This window comes from Rhamphochromis sp. 'chilingali' (assembly GCF_963969265.1).
Source record: "Rhamphochromis sp. 'chilingali' genome assembly, chromosome: 4".
Classification (NCBI taxonomy): Eukaryota; Metazoa; Chordata; class Actinopteri; order Cichliformes; family Cichlidae; genus Rhamphochromis; species Rhamphochromis sp. 'chilingali'.
The window spans coordinates 14942209-14965506 of NC_137948.1; the positions used below are offsets into that span (position 1 = coordinate 14942209).

The 23298-nt window shown below is 43.8% G+C and overlaps 2 protein-coding genes across 2 annotated transcripts in view; one reads left to right on the forward strand and one right to left on the reverse strand.

Moving 5' to 3' along the window:
* The window catches only part of ube2o (ubiquitin-conjugating enzyme E2O), a 45503-nt gene extending 33454 nt beyond the window's left edge, over window positions 1-12049 (forward strand). Inside the window, exons 7-23 of the mRNA XM_080880455.1 lie at window positions 226-335; window positions 491-641; window positions 974-1031; window positions 1422-1581; window positions 3105-3260; window positions 3724-3878; window positions 4221-4333; window positions 4466-4594; window positions 5074-5163; window positions 5243-5561; window positions 6427-6797; window positions 6878-7058; window positions 7875-8011; window positions 8897-9100; window positions 9957-10014; window positions 10532-11369; window positions 11746-12049. Coding sequence (XP_080736581.1) covers window positions 226-335; window positions 491-641; window positions 974-1031; window positions 1422-1581; window positions 3105-3260; window positions 3724-3878; window positions 4221-4333; window positions 4466-4594; window positions 5074-5163; window positions 5243-5561; window positions 6427-6797; window positions 6878-7058; window positions 7875-8011; window positions 8897-9100; window positions 9957-10014; window positions 10532-11369; window positions 11746-11773 — 3258 coding nt within the window. The 3' untranslated portion in view covers window positions 11774-12049. The remainder of the gene's footprint in view (window positions 1-225; window positions 336-490; window positions 642-973; window positions 1032-1421; window positions 1582-3104; window positions 3261-3723; window positions 3879-4220; window positions 4334-4465; window positions 4595-5073; window positions 5164-5242; window positions 5562-6426; window positions 6798-6877; window positions 7059-7874; window positions 8012-8896; window positions 9101-9956; window positions 10015-10531; window positions 11370-11745) is intronic.
* A 4522-nt stretch (window positions 12050-16571) lies between these two features.
* LOC308395585 (sphingosine kinase 1-like) overlaps window positions 16572-23298 on the reverse strand; it is a 41910-nt gene continuing 35183 nt past the window's right edge. The window contains exon 5 of the mRNA XM_080880502.1: window positions 16572-21249. Coding sequence (XP_080736628.1) covers window positions 20391-21249 — 859 coding nt within the window. The 3' untranslated portion in view covers window positions 16572-20390. The remainder of the gene's footprint in view (window positions 21250-23298) is intronic.

Sequence of the window (23298 nt, forward strand, 5' to 3'; positions counted from 1 at the left end):
AATTATTTATCTTAATTTAAGCCTTTTGGGGATTTTTTTGTAATTAAAATGTTTATTTACTTTTACAGCGAAAGCTAGCGATCACTCGAGAGATGAATTCAGGCAGATGGAACAATATTCTTTTAATTAACACGTTCAGTTGTTTTTAATGAATTGGAGTCTATGTGTAAATGTACTTCTTCATGAATGTAAACACTCACTTGGATGTCATCTTGCTTCCTTCAGGTGAAGGTGGTGGAGCTGAAAGTGACGTGGATCACCAAGAGCTACTCGCCCAAAGGTTCTGACAGCGTTTATCCGCCTGCCTCCACCATCACACAGGAAAACCTCTGCAGGTCAGTGCAGTGACTCATCCACACGTGCCCACTGCAGCTACGTCTGCCTCCGTACACAAGCTGCTCTTGTTACCGTTGCTTATTGGGTGCAGTTTGCATCGTGTATTGATATCGTTTAGATTTTAAGTTAAAGTCATTCTCCCGTTTGGATTTAGGGTGAGGCGTCTGGGCTACTACGACCACACCCAGAGGCAGCTGGGAGAGAGGGCCCTCTACGTATTCCCGGCCAAAGGTGATGCCACACGCATCACCTGTGATGGACCTGAGGGCGCCCCTGTTTTGCCTGAAGACCCTGTTGCCAGAAAGGTGTGGATAAACTTGCACTGGTCTTTTCATGTGTTCTTAATTGGTTGTTTCCTTCTGTAAAGAGCTATTTTTTTCCCCAGAGGAGCACATTAGCACCTTAAACCAGCTGCTTTACACAAGAGCGGGGACGATCTCTGATGCTGGTGTATTTTCAGAGTGTTGCTCTCGAATGTTTGTTAACACTCAGTGTTAGAAGGACTGATAGCACCTAAAAACACTCTTTGATCATCTTCAAGCCTTTGCTCTATCTCACTGCTTGTGTGTGTGTGTGTGTGTGTGTGTGTGTGTGTGTGTGTGTGTGTGTGTGTGTGTGTGTGTGTGCGTGTGCGCAGTTGAAAAGGATGTTCAAGAAGGATTCTGGGAAGAAGACAGAGAACGCCGAATTACAAGGTGCCAAAACATCCAGAAGATCATAAAACACACACCCAGTAATACAGCATGTATCAAAAAGAGATCAGATTCAGAGAACTTTAAGAGGTGGAAGGATTCAGTCCCTTTTAATTTAAAAAAACATTTTTTTAAGGAGAATATTCTTGAGTCTATAATCTCCCCACCTCCTTATATTGTTTATTTCCAGTGGCTCTTATATACAATTCTAGCGTATATAAATAACCAGGTTTTGTACTATAGAGCCTCACCTGGTTTACAGAACCATAACTTCTTTGTTGCTAATTAAATTCTTTCTCAAATAGAATTTTGATGATTTTTCCTTTTGACTGGATGAATGTAAATAATCCTTTTTTAAATTTATTTATTTTTTTACTTTGTTTCTCCCTGTAGGCGAGCACAGATCTGAACAGACCGACTCGAATCATCCCAACAACAACAACGGTCCCGCGGTTCCCGTTCAGAACGCTCCGGACTCGCAGAACGACGCCTCGGCTGAACACGGCGAGCAGGACGCTGATGACGAGGCTGCAGAGGAAACCGACGACACCAGGTCAGGGTCCTAGTTATTACCCTTTACAAAAACATTTATGCTGTCTAATTTATCTATAAGCAATTCTAAAATGCTCTAATATAATTTATTATAGCTTTGAGTCATTTTTATTCAAATTTAAGAAATTAAAAACTTGACACAATCCTTGTCAGTTTCCTTTAATAATAAGAAAAGTATCATTTATAATGTAAGGCATGTTTGAATGAATTCTGTGTTATGGTTTGGTAGAATCTCAACGATGTCTTTTTTTTTTTTTTTCATCTTTTATTTCTGTGCTTTTAAAACAAACATCTATACAAACCGCTTCTTTGTAGATGTAAATAATTTTAAAATTCATAGTTAATTCGTGTGATATTTAATTTTTTTTTGAAAACATAAGTGAGGGCTTACCATTTTGGTCTAAAACTAAATGGAGGAGAATTAGGTTGACAGTAGGAAACGCTTTTAATATATATTTGTGATGATCCTCGTGAGTGGTTCAGTTAGATTACGGAGGTTACAGAGGGGGTTTTTTTTGCATTAGGAAATAAAAAGTCAGCTTTCTGTTATGTCAGAGTTGCTGCTAATTATTCTGCTTATTGTAATTAATCAGCTGAGATGCCCGGCAGATGTTTAGGTTCAGTGTACATCATTAATACAGCTGAGCTGCTTGTTAATTAAAATCAGTCGTGTGTGTGTGTGTGTGTGTGTTTACATATCTTTGTGGGGACCAAAAATTGTAAGTTTACTATGCTTGTGGGACCAACAGCCCTTATGGGGACAAAATCCAGGTCCCACGAGTTTGAAGGCATTTTGAGACTCAAAATGTGGTTTCAGTGTCAGGGTTGCAATAAGGTTATGGGTAGGTTTAGGCTAAGTGGCTAGAAAAAGCATTATGTCAATTATGTCCCCACAAAGATATGAAAACACAGCGTAAGTGTGAGATTCTGGGGAAAGTGAGATATCGGACAGCTCTACACATTTTAACTCGGTATTATATTAAACTGAAAGGGATGTAAATGTGTTTTGTTGGAAACCAGAGAGACTAAAGCCTGGTTTAGAGAAAGTAACAGTTCAGCTGAATCATCGTGTCTCGAACCAAAGACGGTCCCAGGACATGCATGTTGGGTTAATTGGTGACTCTAAATTGGTCATGGACATGAAGACTAAATGCTTAGAGTGCACAAAATAAAGTGCTGTATGCGCGTGTGAGTAAACAGTCCAAAGTGGAAATTTGAGCAGGAAAAACTGCTCTAAATGTGACTTCAACATCACGTGGAGCTTAAAAGCTTCATAAATGTGGGATTTATTGCAGATCTGTTGCACAGTTGTGTCTAAAATGTTTCCTGTATGTGTTGAGCGCATAAATTTATTGTTCAACACTGGACCCACTTTGTTTCTCATCATTTTATTACAGTTCAGACCAAAGACATCACTCAGTAAACCTAATACTGCACAGCCTGACTGAGGGGAAAAATGAGTTTTTGCATGCTTAATACACAGAAAATTGCATTTGCATAAAGAACTTGTTTCCCTCGCTGCAGCTCTTTAACGTCATCAGCGAGCTCCACAGCCTCCTCTCAGAGCGGCGGTCTGGGAACCAACCGCAAGAAGAGCATCCCGCTCTCCATCCGCAACCTGAAGAGGAAGCACAAGAAGAAGAGGACAAAGTTCTCCCGCGAATTCAAGCCCGGAGACCGGTGGGTTAAAATCACAAACGCCGGCACACGAGAGTAAATTCCATCTAGTTTCTTCTGTTTGTCACCAGAGTTAGCAGTCCACTGTTTATGTTTTTAGAGTTGTCTGTAAGAGTGGGAATGACACCTGTTCCTGTTAAATTTGCAGCTGCTTTCTCGGAAAGACCTGCCATCTCTCGCTTTGACTGCATGTCTGTCCATCCAGCTCTCATTTGTCTAAGGGTTTGCGACTCGATTCGTCAAGTCTTTCAGTAATGGTGTCATTTCCTCAACCACACAGACACACTCATACTCTGCTCACACGCTGCATTTGAGGTTAAGTGTAAGAGTGTTCCACTTTTGTACTGCACACTGTTATCACAATGGATGCAGCAGGACCAGACGGATGGCAGTGAAGCAGGATAAAAGTCATCTGCTGTCTTTTTCTTCTTTTTTTTTTTTTTTTTTTTTTTTTTTTTTTTTGCAGAGTGGCAGTGGAAGTCGTATCCACGAATACCACGGCTGATGTGATGTGGAAGGACGGCCGGGTGGAGAAGGGGATCCGATCGAACGACCTCTACCCCATCCAGCACCTGGACAGCCACGAGTTTTGCCCCGGCGACTTTGTAGTAGATAAACGACGTAAGGAAAAGCTTTTATCTCAGATTTGATCTCAGATTGGTGGGTATTTTTGTGTATGGGCCTCTCTGCCACTTAGTACCTGCAGTATGTAGGTCATTTTCTGTAACTGTGCCAAAGCGTCTCTGTAAAATGGACTGAATACACCGGGATTTACATCACAATGGTGATGTTACAGTCATGTACGGTAGTGCCATTCGGCAAATGAAAATGTTTTTATGTAGAATCCATAGAGGTTAACTTCACATCATAATATTCTTTAAAACGGGAATCCAAAAAGTACAGATATTTGTGTTTTACAGAGTTTACTTTGATCTCTAAGCTATGCATGTGTGCTCACCTCAGCCCAAGCGCTGCAGGACCCCGGGGTGTACGGCATGATCCAGTCTGGCGATCACAAAGGCAGAACGTGTGTGGTGAAATGGATCAAACTGAACTCCACCAGTGACGACGTGGAGGTCAGTCAGGAGGAAAAACAGCGATTGTGATTTAAAGCTTGTGAAAATCACAAGCTTTAATGTTTGAATGTTTGTGGGCGACAGAGGTACGAGGAGAAACAGGCCATAAACGTTTGTTTCTGTGTTGTTTAGGTCATCGGTTTGGAGGAGGATGTCAGTGTCTACGACATCGCTGATCATCCGGACTTTCACTTCCGCACGACCGACATCGTCATCAGAATATGGAACTCGGAAAACGGACAGAACGACTGTGAAAATGAGGTAAAGTGATGCGACCGACCGCCCAACACACGAAACACTCAGTTTTGTTTTGTTTTTTTTGTTTTTTTTAAGAGTCATGAAAATGACGCGTGTCTTTTTCCTGGACTGTAAAGGTTATGAGAACTCAAATCCAGACAAATCAAGTCCACATGTTAAGCCCACCTTCTTTGTAAGGTGAGGGCCTTCAGGGCTTCATTCATCAAGTTGTTATACAGAAAAATCGTAACGGCTGATTCTGAGGAGGTCAGGTGGAAATTTCTTTTCAGATTTGGGTGATTTTTACATGGAGTGAACCTCTACTGATTCCCAGCCTCGAAACAGTTTGCTTCTTTTGCACCTCTCCGTGGGGAAAAGTCAATATCAAATCCTAAAAAGGCTTTTTAGGCAGTACTTCACACACTAGCTGCTGCACTTTTGTCCCTCTTAGTCTTCATATTGTATTGTTGCTGATAATCGTCCCTATATTTGCCTCCTTTCAGACGTCAGTCGGTCAGGTGTACAGGGTGGATGTAAGCAGCAAAGTAGAGGTGGTGTGGGCAGACAATTCGAGGACCATTGTCCTGCCACAGGTAAGCAATTGAAGCTCATTGTGATGTCTGCGTAATCGCAGGTGAAACGTTTGTTTCTGACCCCCGATCGCTCTTGCAGCACCTCTACAACGTGGAATCGGAGATCGAGGAGACGGACTACGACTCGGTGGAAGAAACGAGCAGCGTTCTGTCGACCGAGGAGTGGGAGGACGAGAGCGACAGCTGGGAGACAGACAACGGTCTGACCCCAGAGGACGACAGCCACGTGAACAACGCGGATGCCACGGATACTGCAACGCCGACCCCGACGCCCACTGGCTCCACGACATTCATCATCCCACCGCAGGAGGGCAGCAAAGCCGGGGTTACCAGCCCCACCAAAGGAGTCTCAGGAGAGGAGGGCGAAGCGTCTATGGCGAGTCCTGCTTCTGGTGGAGGTAGGAACTCATTGGAAGAAGTTTCATCCACACAAAAAAAATATTAGTCTGGTCTTACGAGCTTATTTCAGACAGCTGTCATCAACAGCTGCAGAAAAAAGCTGCTGGTTGCAGCTGGATGGAGCTGTAACCAGTCAGCCATTAAATGGACCATGTGACGAACCACAGAGAAACAAGAAACCAACAGATGTTGGTTTATGAGCTCTCAGATACATCTGCCATCAAACTTTATAGTGCAGTTCATGTCTTTAGGCAAGTATTATGTATTCCAGTCACACGCTGCTCTAAAATTCTGCAAAACATCTCAGTATTTATCTTGATGGCATTTTCCTATATTATATTTCTCGCCTCTAGTTGTAGTTCACTATGACTCATCCACCGTCCTGCTGCCTTAAATACTTGTTAGATCAGCATGTTTGTTTATTAATCTGAAAATAACCCTCAACATGTTCAAATTTTCTTCTTTTTTGAATACTGGATGCTAAAAACTATGATACCTGGCTGTTTAAAAAAAAAATGAAATTAACCTATAAACTGAAGACTCGTGGATGTTTTTCATGCAAAGAGTGAAGATATTAAAAAATATATAATGTGACGTCGTTTCTGGTATTTTGGTGGAATTTGTTGACCACATTTTATGGATTTATTTGCATTTATTTTGACTAGTTTGTGTATATAAAACAGTATATTTAAACCCCTTATAAAAAAATAAAAATAAGTCAAATGGAGCAAAAACAATAAAAAAAATTTGATGCAGTCAATAATCAAAATCACACGGTGCTTTCGCATCAAAGAAACAGTTTCTGTCTTTTGCTGTAAACTGCTTTTGTGGTCATTTTGTCGGCTTGTGTCTGAACCGCTGCAGGAGGAGCTGTGAACGGAGCGGAGAAACCCGGTAAGGATGGAGCCTCTCGGGGCTTCAGGGAGTTGAAAGAGGCGCTGAAGATCCTGGAGAGCTTGAAGAATATGACTGTGGAGCAGCTCTGGACCGGTGGCTCCCCAACCTCCCCGACCTCCGTCGAACCCGCTTCCATGACTAACGTGGCGAGTTCGGTGACGCCGACGACCCAAGAAAAACCGACCAAGGAGAAACGCTTCCTAGACGATATCAAGAAGCTCCAGGAAAACCTGAGGAAGACTCTGGACAACGTGGCCATCGTGGAGGAGGAGAAGATGGAAGCTGTGGTGGAGGCAGTGGGGAGTGTGGGAGCAGGGATGGAGGCGGGTGTTAAACAGGTGTGTACAATCATTTTGCTCTTACCTCGTTTAGATATCTCCGCTCATTAGACCGCGTCTTACCTGTCGCTGCGTTACAGGCAGAGAGAGCTGGAGATGAAAAGCCCCAGCAGGAGGCGCAGACACCCGTAGGTCAGCAGGAGTGGCCCAGTGAGATTCTCAGTGACACGCCGGTACTGTGCCAGCAGAGCGGCGGCAAACCCGGTGTGACATTTACCAGTGCCAAGGGGGAGGTGTTCTCGGTGCTAGAGTGGGCACCAGGTAAGACATTCAGATGTGTAACCTGTGACTCTCTTCCCCCCCCACGCTTGTTGTCTTTGTTTTACACCATCTATCCTCCTCCAGATCTCCTTTGGTTTTATTTTTCCAGTGTCTTGATCTTTACTGAACCTTGCTCGACTGTCTGAGGCAGGAATTTCTGTCTGTTAACTTTACAAAGAAAAAGTACTGACAAACCACATAAATGCGCTGAGATGTTGCTGTTGGTTTTTCTCCAGAGCTGAAAAATGAAGTAAACTTGAAATGTTAAAAAAGTGCACTTCCTTTAAGCTGGCTTCAAAAATAGAGACAACAGAAGTTTATTTACAGCCTGCAGGAAAACCGTTATGGCCTCTGCGGATGGTTTCCCAAACTCGCCGTAGCTGATAACTAAACACCCCGCCCCCTCATCCAAATATGGTCAATTTTGGCTCCAAAACACAAACACAGCTGCGGCCAAAACACAGATGTTGAGTCCATGTTTGCTTTATATGGTTTATGGGCACAATCGGGTGGTTTACATCATCGGTGTAGCTGAACCTGTAAGTCCAGTAGAGACCTGCAGATCGTTCAGGAGGACAGAGGATGAACGGCAAATACAATAAATATACACGTCGTGTCAGAAGTGGGTCAGATCACCATCAGCCTGATCTGCTGCTTTAGGATTTATTTTTTCCCTGCATGGTTTTCACTAACACAGTCGCACCTGTGAACGCATCGTTTTGTGTACTGAATGCTCAGTTAATTGTGTAGATTTCTTTCTTACTGTGGTCGTGTTCAGTCATCATTCGTCGCCGTCCTCCTTTCTGTCTCTCACAGAAACTCACTCGTTTAAGAAAATGGAGTTCCAGCCTGCGGAGGCGAAGAAGTTCTTCAGCACGGTGAGGAAGGAAATGGCTCTGCTAGCGACATCGCTGCCTGATGGCATCATGGTCAAAACCTTTGAGGACCGCATGGTGGGTTTCCTGTTATTAATGCCGGGAAAGTAAAGCAGTGCATGCTTTTATTGTCATTTTTCAGAATTAAACTTTTCTGCTTTTCCTGATTTTCCACCTTTGGTTTCTTCTCGGAAACAGAAAGTTTGTGAGCGTGTCTGAAGGCTTAAAAGGGGAGGAGCTAAATTGTCTTGTTTACAGTGTAGATTAATTGAAGAGCTGAGTTGAAGGTTGCGTAAAAGCTGAGGATTATTTTGAACTGTAGGTTATGCAAAGCTAGTGTAGTGGAGTCAAAGAGTAAAAATATGGAGCAGGAAATGATCCCAATCATTAAACAGATTATTCTTCTTTAGTAATATGCTCCAAATTTGGACGGTTTCATTTAATGCTGGAAAATCTGTAGATTTACTAAAAGACACTAAACAAGGACACACATTTACCACCACCTTCATATTTAGGTGAAATCAACCATTTGTAGATATGTAGTAATTCAAAAGCCTTTGTTTTTCTCCGCTGTATTAAAAAAATGCCTTCAGCAGAGATTCAAGGCCACAAATGTGCAGAAAATATTTTCATTCCTTTTACACAACTTACATTTTTAAGTTGGAAAAAGTCGTTTTGACAGCATAAAATTAAATTGCTAGTTCTTAAAAGCCTCATGATCACTAATGGGCCTTTTTCAAACCCAAATGCCAGCATGAGGTTTAAAAGTATTAATAAAAGAATAAATATTTAAAAAATTACAGGGAATGAAAGGTAGAAGCAGCCAGGCTTTACTCTTACGTCTGCTGCGCTGTACTTTGTTCTGCTATCTCATACGTATTCTCCTGCAGACGCCTGAACATCGACCTCCTTTAGATTACAACATCAAACATGTTGTACTTTTCTTTTGTCGCTCCACCACAGGACCTGTTCTCGGCTCTGATCAAAGGGCCGACTCGTACGCCCTACGAGGACGGTGTGTTCCTGTTTGACATCCAGCTGCCTAACATCTACCCAGCTGTGCCGCCTCTGTTTCGATACCTGTCCCAGTGCAGCGGCCGCCTCAATCCCAACCTCTACGACAACGGCAAGGTCTGCGTCAGCCTGCTGGGCACCTGGATAGGCAAGGTGAGTGCCGGAGGTGTGGACAGCCTCAAGATGGTCTTTGTAGCCCGAGCACATGATTCAGAGTATTCTCAGTGGACTTTTATCAGGTCACTGCAGTACGGTGTTCACCAATCTGTCCCTCTTCTTCATCACCCAATCATAAACAACATCAGTGAAGTGTGTTTCTCCAAACTTCAGCCTGAAAGATTCAGTTGATCACCCTGAAGTGTTTTTGTTAAACCAGTTTAAACTTTTAAATTAATTGGACTTGGCAGTCAGTAGAGTCTTTCTGGTGTGTCTGATGTACGAGGTGTCACATTTCAGATTTTCCTGATTGTAGTAGGTTGGTTTTTTGTTTTGTTTTTTTCCACTGTTGCTTCAGTGTGGCTGATTCAACCACTATGGATGATTAGAGTGGTGTGGATTTCAGGGTGGATATATGACTCTTGGCAAGAGGGGGAAGGAAAAACTCCCTTTTAACAGGAAGAAACCTCCTACAGAACCAGGCTCAGGGAAGAGAAGAGGGAGACAAGATAGCTGGAGACACGGAGAATAACACACATTTCTTTCACCTTTAATGAAAAGAATAGAGGACTAACTTAGAAACAGCACTGTAACTGTAACCAACCAGGTTATAGTTACAGTTAAACTCTCAACATATGAACCTAAAGTACGAATTGTATAACTGCTGAATGTTTTGGGGTTTAAAGTGTCCGGGCTGCACATACACAGTACCTTTGGATGTTTTATTGTAATCTAATGTGAGAAAAGTGTAATCTGGGGACGACTTTACTTTAGCTTATTGTAGCGTTAAGTGAACTGTTCACTAGTCAGAGACGTCAGTGCTGAGCTGTTTTAATGCTGCTGTGATCTGCAGGGCACTGAGAGATGGACCAGCAAGTCCAGCCTGTTGCAAGTCCTCATCTCGATACAAGGTTAGTGCAATCACACACCCACACACACAGATTGTGCATCCATCACTACAGAGGACCTCACACTGACTCACTTTCATTTCCTGCAGATTTTCTCTCACCCTGGTCTAACCTTTACTTACTCTGACCTCTAAAGCTTGCATTCCTAACTTAACAAAGTACATTGTCCTCACAAGGAAGACACGTCCCCACAATGTGAACATGAAACTGATGTAGGTCCCCAGATTGCTGTAATACCAAGCACACACACACACACACACTGCTGCTTCTCTTCTCTGCAGCTGAAAATGTTTTATTCATGTTTTCATTTGCTCAGAAGTTACTCAACTAAATATATCTGCCTCACACACAGACATGACACCATGTCCATACAACATCTGCAGCCTGCCAGACTAACAGAATCCAGGTTTTAAATCTCGGATATCTTTTAGCTTCAAATGTTGCAGTTGAATTAGCAGATTTCACAGTCTTGAGCTATTTTTCTGTTTTTCACAAATCCTGATTCGATGTGTGCCTGCAGGCCTTATCCTCGTCAATGAGCCTTACTACAACGAGGCCGGCTTCGACAGTGACCGAGGCCTCCAGGAGGGATACGAGAACAGTCGCTGCTACAATGAGATGGCTCTGATCAAGATGGTGCAGTCTATGACGCAACTCCTCCAGAATCCCATTGAGGTCTTCAAGCAGGAGATCCAGGAGCACTTTGTTTCTAATGGCTGGCGGCTCGTCCACCGGCTGGAGTCGTGGCTGGAGCTGCACGACTCTGCGGAGCGAGGGCAGGCCGCACACCCGTACTCCAGGGCTCAGCACTCCAAGGACCGACCTTCATCTGTGGAGCCTCTGGATGAGCAGCTGGCCCTGGGATCGGGGCCCGTGGCGGTGGCCCACAGCAGCCCCGGTAAGGCGGGGGAGGAGGGATACACGGGAGCAGGCGTCACCAGTATTATGGAGGAGGAGCTGGAGGATTCAGGACTGAGTCCCTCCACCACAGCAGCCTCTCAGCAGGAGCTGGGCAACAACTCAGACTGCGACAGCAACCTGGGGAACAGCTCTCTGGGCAGTGAAAACAGGGGCAGCGCTGCGGGGCCCGGTTCCGTAAGCCGCACCGGGACGTCCGAGTTGGGTTCTGCCGCAGCGAGCGCAGGAGGGGCGGGCTCCTCGGGGAGCCAGCCAGTGGTGAGACCAAAGAAAAGGAGAAAGAGCTACCGAAGCTTCCTCCCGGAGGGCAGCGGTTACCCCGACATCGGCTTCCCGCTCTTCCCGCTTTCAAAGGGATTCGTGAAGAGCGTCCGAGGCGTGCTGCAGCAGTACCGAGCTGCGCTGGCAGCCGCAGGCATCCCCGAGCACACAGAGGACAAGTAAGTGCCTCCTCATCCTTTCCCAGTATGCCACTGCACTGTTCCCTGCTCCTTTTCCTCCTCTTCTTCTACCTTTTCATCCGCCTCAAGCCGTCGAGGAGGATCCATTACTTGTTGTCTGGGAGAGGGGGGCTACAGCTTTCTGTCTGCTGTACCCCTGTCCAGAGCTGCACTAAGCCCCCAGCACTGCCCACATTTTTAACCTTTACCTCCATTTCTTAGTCTTTACTGCTCCTGCTGCCCTGAACTCCACAACATTCTGCCTTTTCTTGCCCCCATAATCGAACCACGATTGCAAGAGAGCCGCACCTTTGATCGGGAGCGTGAGCGGGCTCTGCTCGGGACGACGATTTGATCATGTTTTTGTTTCCTTCAGTGTCCCTGCAGACGAGTGCGAAGCATAAAGAGCGACTCACCCACCTGCACACACACCTGAGGGAGCTGCCTCGTCATTCACACACTGTCATCTTTTCATGGACGCAGGTTAAAAAAAAAAAAAAAAAAAAAACAGAAAAGGGGGAAAAAAAGTGGCGCCAGTAAGAACTGTGGTGGCGTGGATGCAAAAAGAAGAAAAAAAAAAAAAGAGTGAGATGAGGAATCAGTGCCATGTCCTCTCCTACACCCCCTCTCATGATCCCACTAGCCTCCAGCATCCTCTGCCGTATGGGGGGGGGGGGGGGGGGGGGGGGATTTGCCGGATGAAGAAGTAACTGGGTACCACTGGAAAAACTGCACAGCCCAGCTCCCGGTCAGCGACGGGTCGACTGCAGCTATCTGTAGCACTACTGATGTTATCACTGTACCATCCTGCACTACAACGAGCGAACGAACGAAAGGACAATCAAGTTTGGGAGAGGCGACGCGCATAAAACCACTTTTTCTCACCGGTTGTTACGCTTTCTGCCAAATTCTCTCTGTTCACACACTCACGCGAATCTTCACAGAAGAACAGGCCGAACGTCAGTAAAACTGCCAACCACAGACCACTTCTACCACCACACGCTCGCTGGCATCTTCCTTCGCTCATCACCGGAGCACGCGGCGAACATCGAGTGGCAAAGTTTACATACGAATCAACCTCCGGAGGTTTGGAGCTGTTTGGTGTGCGTGCAGAGGAGCAGGCGGTGCGGCCAGTCGGGCGAGTGTATGTGGCGCAGTTTAGTCGGAGGATTTATCAAGGCGGTTCGTACGCCAACGTCGAACTTTTGATCCATTTCAGGTGGTTTTACTCACTGAACTGTAGTCAACCCCACATCACTGCAGATGACACAACTTAAACAATGAAAAACGACAACAAAAAAAATCCACACGGCATCCATTCCGCCATCTCATGTCAACATGTTGCCTTACTTGAATTGTTCTTAATGATCTCTTGTGTACAGAGCTGCTTGTGTCTTGCTTTACTCATTAACCCACGCAGGCCTGGACACGCATTAAAAACCACTAAAATCCTGCTCCAGTGTTTTTTGTTTTTTTCCCTTCTCTCATTCCCCTTCCCACCGCTGCCGTGTTCTGATTCGTTCCCCCTCCAAACTGCACGTGCCCAGTTGAATTAGATCAGAACGTAAACTGCAGTCGAGTATGAATGTTGATGATATAATTAATCTGCCTAATTGTTCATTTTTAGTTAGTTTTCTGATTCAAGTGGCCAATGGGATGACGCCTCTACAGTAAATATCTTACATTTGGATGAAAGGAGAAAAAAAAGGGGTTTTAGCTACAAAGTTTCCACAAAGCTGTGAAACTCAAACCTTTGGGTCCAATCGTGCTTCCTGAGGAAAATCTGCATTCTGTGTTTACAACTTTTGAAAGAATTGCATTCGTTATTCTTATTCTACTAAATATTATTAGTAATTATTATTATTGGACAGGTCAGACATGCCCTGTGATGCTTTAATAGCGCTGCCTGTGCTGATCTGTGATGCTGAGAAGTGTTTGTGGATGAGAAAGCAGTAACAGAAGAGTATGAAAGTATAGAAACAACAAGCCAAGAGCCGCTGCGTTTAGAGACTTATAATAATTAATAAACGAATAAACATGAGGGTATTTTTTGTTTTGTATTGTCTTCCTTTTTTTTTTTTACCCCCCCCCCCCCCCCTTTTTTTTTACTTTTCTTCCCCCTGTATCAGATGTGGAAATCAGGCATCCGTGATTTGTTTTCCTCTTCTCAGATTTTACTTTTTTCATGATTTCACTGCCTTTACTGCTGCCTCTAGCATCGTTTCCCTCTTCTTTTTTTTTTTTTTTTTTTTTTTTTTTTCTTTTTTTTACCTCCTGTCATCATGCTGCTGTTCGTAAATTGTCGCACATCTCAAGAGGAGCGTGTTTCCCTCCCCGGCTCCACCGAGAACCAGGAGGTGACATTACTCCCGCCATCTTCATCTTTCGCCCTCGTCCTCATTTATCAACAGAAGCATTAACAGAAAATGTGAATCCATCTCTAGATCTCAAAATAAAAGTCCGACAGGATATCAAGCCCATGACGCTTTGTATAATTTTCTGTGTATGTGTGTATATTCTTCAGATTGAAACCATTATTATTATTATTATTATTATTATTATTATTAATAATAATGCGAGAGGTTTGTTTTACAGCCAAAGCATGTAACATTGTTGCTTTAAGCCTTTCGAATGGGCTACACACAAGACTTGACTGTACGATGTCTACATTTCCACAGTGGCCTGTTATTGATATAATATTTAAAAAAACAAACAAAAAAAAGGAACTCAGTTATAATTTGTAGCCTGATTCCCTCTGTACAGACATCATGACTATATTGAAATATATGAATACATACAGTATATATTTAACACAAACTTGAGTTGTGATGAGTCGGGGCGTAGAGTATGTACAAAATGCTGAGTGTGTATTGTACTTATTGTTTCATCTTTTTAATGGTTTACTTTTGTTGCTTTAAGACGACTGTACAGTGATGTATTAAACTTTGCAAGCATTACCATAGAAGCTTTGTGGCTTTATTTGTGCCGGATACAAAAATAATAAGAAGGAAATCACCTGAAAAGTACAAACTCGGTAATGAATGAATGTTATTAAAGGCGACCTGCTCCACTTTTAACCTGTTTCTCTGTCAGATACAAGCTCTTACAGTGACTTTTTATTTTTTTTGTACCTGTATGATGTCAGAAAGAAGGGAGGTCCTGAATATCATTATCTTAGGCACAGAAGCTCCACCCACCTGCTGTTCAAACCTTCTGTTTGCAAGTTGCAGTCAATCAGAAAAAAGTTGGGTTAAAGGGGGAGGAGCTAAAAGGTCCAGTGTGAATCAAGCCTGCTGCTGTAGTGGAGGACATGCTGGAAATGAACAGGTTCAATTACCTGTGTATCCAAACCCTGATGCAGCTGTGAACGGGAAAGAAAAACAAAGTATGCAGGTGTACGGAGCGGCACATGAGCACGGATGATCGTTTTCTTAACGCTGGATTATCAACCTGTCCGGAGGGAACTTTGCTTCTTGTCCATTGTTTGGATGAGCTCCAGCCTCACCTGTTATCCTACTTGGACAGGTGATTAGGAAGTTGGTGGTTGAATGCACTGGTCTGACTGTTTAAGAAATTGGTCCCTTTTCATTGGGTTGAATTAAAGAGTTATGGCTGCTGTAGAGATGAATATGGCAAAGCCTCGGGGCTAGTTCAGCTACACTGCCTCAAACACACGAATGGTTTGAAACATTGAGAGATGCTGTGTTGTAGTTTTTTTTTTGTTTTTCCCTCCAGATGATGAAGCTGAAATGCTCTCAGACCGGGTCGAGGTCAAAATGAAGGCGCCAGCGTCTCCAGGTGTTTAAACCAAAATAAATCCGTATCTGTGAAACTGAGATTTCGAGTCAGCAGAGGCAGAAAATTTAATAAAACAAATTGATTTTCCTGCAGCCCATCAGCTGAGATTGTCATATGAACATCATGGGCATGAATGTCATAATTTTGGGCTCTTGAGTTCTTTTTTCTAGGGTTGGGATGATTGTACAGCATCTTTAATCATTTTAAAAAACAAGAATTAGGTGTGCTAGTTTGAATTTGTTGGATTTTCTCTAATCCACCCAGGGCTAAAATGTATCCGCCTTTATCTACTTTAAAAAAATAATAATAATTGTGTGTTCGGCATCATTAGTGTGTTGGAAGATCTGTGTCCACGTTTCAACTGTCTAGCTCTTGATTTGAGGGGAAGCTGAAGAATTTGGAGGGGTAGTCTTTCTTTATTATTCCACCACTTTGTGTCATGTACCAGTACCACAGGCAGCAAAACGGCCCAAAAGCATGATTCTACCACCACCATGCTTGACAACTGGTACAGTGTTCTTTGAAAGCCTCACATTTACTCCTCTAACCAAAAAGCTCAGTCTTTTCTCCTGAAGGCGTTTGGCTTGTGTGGGCAGCCGAGTCGAGCTTGAAGATGATGATTTTGGAGTAGGGGCTTCTTTCTTGGTTGGCACCCTCTAATAACTCCTTGAGCTTCAGTGGCTCCTGGGTTGTTCCTGAACAACCAAACCAGCTTCCTCTCATCTGAGGATGGCAGTCCAGGTCTTCTTCCAGATCTTGGTAAAGTGGAGACATGAGCTCCACAATTTCAACAACTATTTAATTATCATATTTACTCAAGATTAATATAACTTTTTATCAAAAGCCCTGAATGTGGAACATTTGTCCTCAATAATCCTCCCTAGGGTGGATTTGAGTTGGACACATCCCTCATTAACACACCAGATCAGAGGTTTGCAGCGCTGCATACCTACCCACTCATTTTGGTCCAATGTCAGAAATTGTAAAGCAACTTGAACATTTAATCTTAAAGAACTGCGTTGCAGGTTTCCTGTCAGTGATAGATTATGTCTTCAGGTGTAGTTTTGAAGCAGTAACACACCTGAGAGTAAACCTGCAAAATCACCCTGTGATGCGGCTAGATGCAGGATGCATGACCCAGTCATGACTTAAACTTTTCTCCTTTGAGTTTTCTGTCCTTGTGCAGGTGATGATGATGATGATGATGATGATGATATCTTCCTCCTTTGTATTCAGGCCACGTAGACGCAATTACTGTGTCCCTGACCTACATATAAGATAAGCTGTGCAGGCAAACCTTTCAGTGAACATCTGATTTTTGGAGAAGTTCATCCTGACAGCAGGAAGGAGGAGGACACAGCCAGCGTTTCACAAACCAAACACTAGTTTGTCTTTTTTGTCATAATTCAATTTATTTGTTTCAGTCAAAAGCACGTCAGTAGAGTGATTTGATTAGTTTAGAAAACTTACATTCATCTAAATGGAAAAATAGATCTCTCTTAGAATAAAGAATCAATCATTCAATAATCAGCATGACTGAAAAATAAAATAAAATAAAAACAACTCGTCTTCCCTTCACCGTAAACTTTGAAACACAGAAGATGACAGCGGTTCAGAAGCAGCAGATAAAGACAAACAGCAAATTGTCAGGTCCTTCATCGCCCTATCACTCGGATTTTCAGTCACATCGACCTACAGAGGAAAACTGGTCTGACTCTCCATGTATGGGCTCAAATTGTGATCATAAATATTTTGTACATACTTTGTATGACAGCCAAACCCATCTGTTCTCTGATTGGATTGTTAAATTTGTGATTGACGTGACATTGGCCAATCAGATGAAAGGAAGAAAAATGGGGTCAAAATTCGTACTTGTAACTTGAAACTTGAGTGCAGAGTTTCACAGTTTCAAATCTTTTTTACACAAACACAAATTCTTTTTACACATACAAATCCTGATTTATAAGTACAAAATATTTATGACCACAATTTGAGCCCATATCCATGGTTTCCCCCGCACAGATCAGAGATCGGTCAATAAGATTATTCAGCAGACTTGATGTCAGCACGTGTCAGAGCTAATCCATTTCTCGCATATTTTTAATTTTCATAATAAAATATTTTCATCGGTGTCTCTAAATGTGTCCAAAAAAACAAATGAGCATTTCTTCAGTTGACCCAAAAGCAGCAAGTTAACTGCACTGCCACACTTAAACCACCGGGGGGCAGCACAATCAAGGCACACTACCACAGGACATAAAACATTTGACTGCACTGAAAAAAAAATTAAAAATAAAAGATGTAAGTGCTCTAATGGACTCTGCATTAGAAAAAAAAATTAAATGTTACATAATGTTTGCTTTTTCAGACAGAGCAGAAAACCTGCTGCTGCTTAAGAGCAGGTTTATTTTTCTTCTAAATTTAGTCAAATTTCCAGATAATTGAACATCATCATAGCAGGTTGATCCTGCTTCATCCCCCAGCTGGACCGAGCAGGTTTCCAGCACGATTGCACAAACTTAAATTAGGGCCCGTGATTCACTTATACTATGGAAGCACAACCTCGACGTCCCACGAAGGCTTTAACGTGGCGTTGGCAACAAGCGTACATTGTGCAAAAAACACGGAAGAGGGAACAAATTTTGGTCTCTAACGATTGAGCCTTTGCAGATTCAAACAGTCGTTGGCGTGTTGAATAAAACATGGAAACATCAGCATGTTTACTGCGACTCTGTAGGCACATCGAAGCTCCACAACTTTCCTTCGTATGTGGACTTAAAGATCACCGTCGCCTCTCCCCTCCCTCATTTTACTGCTCAGCTTGAAGTGAAACACGTCCTCCTCTGACTCACTGCATCTGGACAGTCTACTAATGTTCCCCAATGATTTCCCGGGGTGAGGGGGAAGGAACACAACACCGCCCACCTCATGCAGCATTTAACAAGTCAATATCTCCCCCTTCTCCTCCTCCATGTCCACTCCCTCACACTCTGTGTAACCAGCTCCACCCAAAACCCCTGTTTAAGGCTCCTCAGTGTTCACAAACATTTTGAAATCTGCAGCCATTTTTCTGTGATTTAAAGCTCAATGCTAAGGACACCTCGGTGATGATAAATCTGCCACTGTGTGTGCGCGCTGTGACTGCTCTGCAGTGGCACCAAAAGCAACAAATAGATGGCTGAAAGCAGAAGAAGATGATGGGTGCTATGGTGAGAATGACGGGATGGCAGAGAGCGAGGCAAGGAAAAAAAAAATACAAACTGAAGCATCACGTAAGTGAGGAGGAGCAGAGCCACAGCTGTTTGAGGGAGAAACTCCACCCGCGAGCACTTAAACACTTGCTGGAGGTGTAGTGGTTTTTCTAAACGGGCAAAGAGCTCTGCAGCTTTTAAGGTCCGGCATGCAGCACGACGACACGGCTGAGGGAGTTTTGTTTGTTGCGAGTGTAAAAACAAATCGGGCTTAATCAGAATTCACATCCACACAAAATGTGCCTGTGAACATTTTTCACTGGAGCGGTTTCATCCTGCGAAACCAAAAAAAACAGACACAAAAACTGAAAACTGTCGCAAGTGAAGATGGAAGCGCAGCAATCGCCTCGCAGATTTCACACCCTGTTTATGTCAACAAAACCTCTAACGAATTTTCCTCCTCTGATGTTTTCCTGCCGCTTTATGAAAATCTCGTGCCAAAAGAAAGTCTGAGTCACGAGGGAAATATGAACGTGAAAACGGTGCCAAAGCTGTGTGAGATTTCTGTGGGTGTGACCGCTTGTTTACTGTGTTTTAAGGTGGATTGCTTCTTTACATTCACTCTCACCCGTCGCCATCAGTGACCCCAACTCTAACCCGTGATTCACTTAAACGATGGAATACATATTCGTATTTGTAATCTATTAAATTTGGCAATCAGGGAACCTCTCTCGCCCAGACAAGTCTGGATCCACTGATGCCAGGCAGCAGCTTCCACAGCTGAAACTCAATTTCCCAACGTTCCAGTAGGACTTCTACTTAAATTTTGGTGTGATTCACTTGCTGAGGCCCACACAGCCTCTAGGCTGGATGAAGATATGTTGAACGCAATTCTGCTTGGACAAGTTAACGTGGCTGGTTTAAAAATCGGGAACTGGGGAGGCGCTACTGAATGTGTGAAATACCCTTTAGTGCTTTTAAGAAACAGGATCAAGTTAACGAGTTTAAGGCAACAATGAGAAACTCTTCAGAGAGCGAAACAACGTGACGGCCTCTGATCAGAAACCAGGAACGCTGGTGCAGGAGCGCCCCACGAAGCTCTGATACATGATAAAATAAATATAAATAAATTAAATATAAATACTTATATCTAATGATTATTTATACAATGTGCTTAGCTGCGGTTCACTTTAAGATACCATGAAGAAACAGACGTTTTCCTGCCTTGGCGTCGCCCGTGACACAGACGAGCACCTTCCCTCCTGAAGGTCAGGTCCATAAAGGCTTTCATTTACGAGTTTCAGCCTCTCTCACACAAACAGACACAAACACGCTGCACTGCAGAGGAGTGTAAAGGCCAGAGAAAACTAATCCCCCGTCGTTGCATAAGATGCTGTAATTCTGGCTGATGTGTTTGCTGCGACGCAGACAAACGTCGCTGTCCGTGCAGCCGCGATGAAACGAGACGCCGGGAAAAAGATGGTGATGGATTTTCGTTCTCCGGAGGCTGAACGTTTGATGAATGGATGATGAAACGTGTGGGTCTTTATGTGTTTGTGTTTTAGCTCAAATGAGGCAGGACTGCCGTCAGTTTAGAGATTTGTGTCTCTTCCTGGAATTAGAACTGGGGCGTGTAAACCACTACACTGTGGAGCCACTGATGTTACTCTAGTATGGAGCTTGAAATGAGCCAATTGCATCAACTTTGAACGGACTCAGTTTGTGTTGATTTACAGGTCAAAATATCTGTGCTAAAATCTCTTATTGTGAAAAGAATGTTTAATAATAAAATATCAACCTAAGCTTGAAAAAAAGTCATTTTTAGTGTAATTGATGGCATTATTTGGAGTTTGTTTCATTATTTGTCTAATACTGAACACTCCGCTTATTTTAATGTAATAACATCAGGAGGCTTGAATCCGCTGCTTTGCTCCTGCAGCTGCACAGCTCCTGATGCGACAGGTGAAACACATTTATTGTTAAACGCCGTCACAGAGCAGAGATGAAAGCGGGCAGTCGAGATTGTTCAGTCTCATCCAGTGATTAACCTCGACAGGCCTCTGTGCACCTCGGCCTGTACTGGGCCGTACTCCACCACCTCTCCGTCTACTGTAATTATTCCTTTGGGCGAGTACGGCTCCAGCCTGAGCGCCCGCACCTTAGTGTACACCAGATGTTGGCAGTTAGTAGTCAGATGTGCACCCTTCTCCATAGCTAGGAACAGCCTCAGCAGCGCGGTGGGCGATATCCCCGCTCTAACGTAAAAAAGATGAATGACGCCGTCGTCCGGGGTGGCCTCTGGTGCCGCCAGGAGATCCTCCGCCAGGTGGGATTGGTACATGGCCAGCATGAGGACAAAGTCTTCCTCCGGCACCACCACCCAGTCGTCGGGCAGCGGCTGATCCAGAGGTGGCAGCAGGGAATCGTGTGGGCCGGGGAGGGCTTTGGTGACGCTTCGGGAAGGCGTGCTCTCCACCCGCCTCACTTTGAGGGAGTTGTTGGAGTGGCAGGAGTTGTGGAAGGAGGAGTCTCTTACAGCAGGTAGTGTCACGGGGGGGACCCGATCCTTGCAGAGCATTGTGTTACTCCTCAAAGCCTCCTCGCTGTTGTGGTCCTTGGTGGCGGGCAGGTAAGCCAGCCTGCCCTTATAGACACGGAGAGAGGCCAGCCGCACCAGCGTGCCAATGGTGAAGCGGACGGCGCCAAAGTGACGGTACTTCTCGCTCTCTATATCGACGTCCGCTACAAAGCCCCAGGCCAGAGACAGGAAGGAGAAGAGACGGGGGCTGGAGCAGAGATGGACGGAGACCATATCCATGTGGGACACCAGACCTTTGCAGAGCAGGAAGCCACAGCTGACCAGGAGCTCCTCGCTGGTCACAGGAGAGGCTCTGCAGGAGGAGAGGGGACATTTAAACACTTCATGGCAGCTAAACACTTCATGGCAGCTCCTGCTTTCAGACACGACCACAGTTAGGCTGAAACAACCACATGAATAAATTATAAGTGATTTGCAAGTAAATTATTTAGGATGTATTGTGGTGATTAATTAATGTCGTTGTTAACTGTACATCTTCAGCTGTTGGATAAATGTGATTTTTAAAAACAACAACTCACAACAATATATCAGTTAATCAAGAAAGCAGTGTGCATATTATTAAATAATCAGAATATTCAGCCTTAAAGTAAATATACGACAAGATTTTGAAACGTTGACATGTAAATATGCAAGTTAGACATTTAAAAACCCAAAGACCACTTATATTTATTTTATTGCTACAGCTTAATTTAGAAATCACCTCTACAGGCCACATTCTCCTTGTGTTTTTTGTTCTGTACAAGCACATTTATGCATTTCCTGCTGCACACTCAGTCACATGGGAGGGGAGCAGGTTTAAGGGTTCAGCATTTTGCCCAAGGACACGTCAACATGCAAACTGTGGAGGTGGAGATCTCCTCCACAGACTTACTGCGAAATGACCTGCTCTACCTCCTGATCCACAATCCAAGCTTTATTTATAAAAAGAGAAACATCCACCTCAGAACAGCTTCCATTCTGGTTCCATTTAATCATTATTTGCAATGAAATCTATTTAAATGTGAGCGACGGGCTTTTGTAATGTAAAGCAGAGGCGTCTGATCCAAACTGGAAACATATCTAGACCCTCAACTAAACTAAAGCTGATTTTCAGTGTTGATTTATGTTTCAGTTCATAAAATATCAACAACAAATCATTTGAGACTCTGCAGACAGAGTTTCCCCTCATCAGTCTGGCAGGAGGAGGCAGTTAAAAAATCTGGTTTCAAACACAAGATAAAGACACCAAAATATAACAGAAAGGCTCCTTCTGTATTTTTAGGAAGTGGGTCAAGGCATCCTTGTGTTTTTGTAAGTGAACTTTAAAAAGTGGCGTTATACAATACAGGGCTAACAGTGACCTTGTTGTGCTATCTGAAATCACTGAGGTGGGGGAGAGAAGAGGTGGAGCCCCTACAAAGCTCAGAGGGTGGGGGTGTAGGCGAAGGACAGTGTGGGCCTTCAGATAACAAAGACGACCCCATCTGGGAGAACGGATACAGAGGTGGAAGGTCACGTTAACACGCACCCACAGATTTGCCGGCTGTTACAGCCAACGGCCAATTACAGCGAGGAATGGACGTCTCAGCGGAGCTCAGATATCTCCATATTCAACATCCTGAATTTATTCATCAGTCTAGCTTTCCAAACAAACTCATCTACATTTTCACAGCTCTGTTACTGTATAATCACGCTCTGGTAAAAAGGTCAAGAAATAATCTGATTATAAGGCGATTTCCAGCTCATCCTGCTTTGCCTCTCAGTTTTATGTGTTAAAGGTATTAATTCAATTTATAGAGCACCGAACCACAACATGATTTATAGACGTGCTCTTGGATTGTTTGGGGTAATAAAGAGCAAAGAAATAAACCTTTGTGAGCAGCGTGCAACTGTGTGCAGATTTCAGCAACATTTACTTTCAGAGAGATAGTTCTGTCAATGTCAGAAGAAAGAGCAAGACGCGATCAGAGAGCAGCAGGATGCTGTTTGTGGCATAAAAATGTCAAACATTTAGCAACATGTTAGCAACAATGAGGTGAAATAAAGCAGGTTAACAAGAGAGATTCAAATACCCAAAATGAAAAACTGAATGCCTACCCAACGAACAAATATTGAATAGTCAAATATTTGGCCAATCATGGTACACGATCTTAAGTTTAGTGATTTACCTAACAAAAGAAAGCTCACCGGTTTGATCCCAGGAGGAGACACAAATCCCTTTGGGGTTGCGCCAGAAAGGCCATCTGATGTCAAAAAACCAAAAACAGAACATGTGGAGCTACCTGCCTACCTTGTGAATAGGGAACCAGCCAAAAGTAGCTCTTCATTGTACAATACCTTAAAGTATAGAGTAAGTGCACAG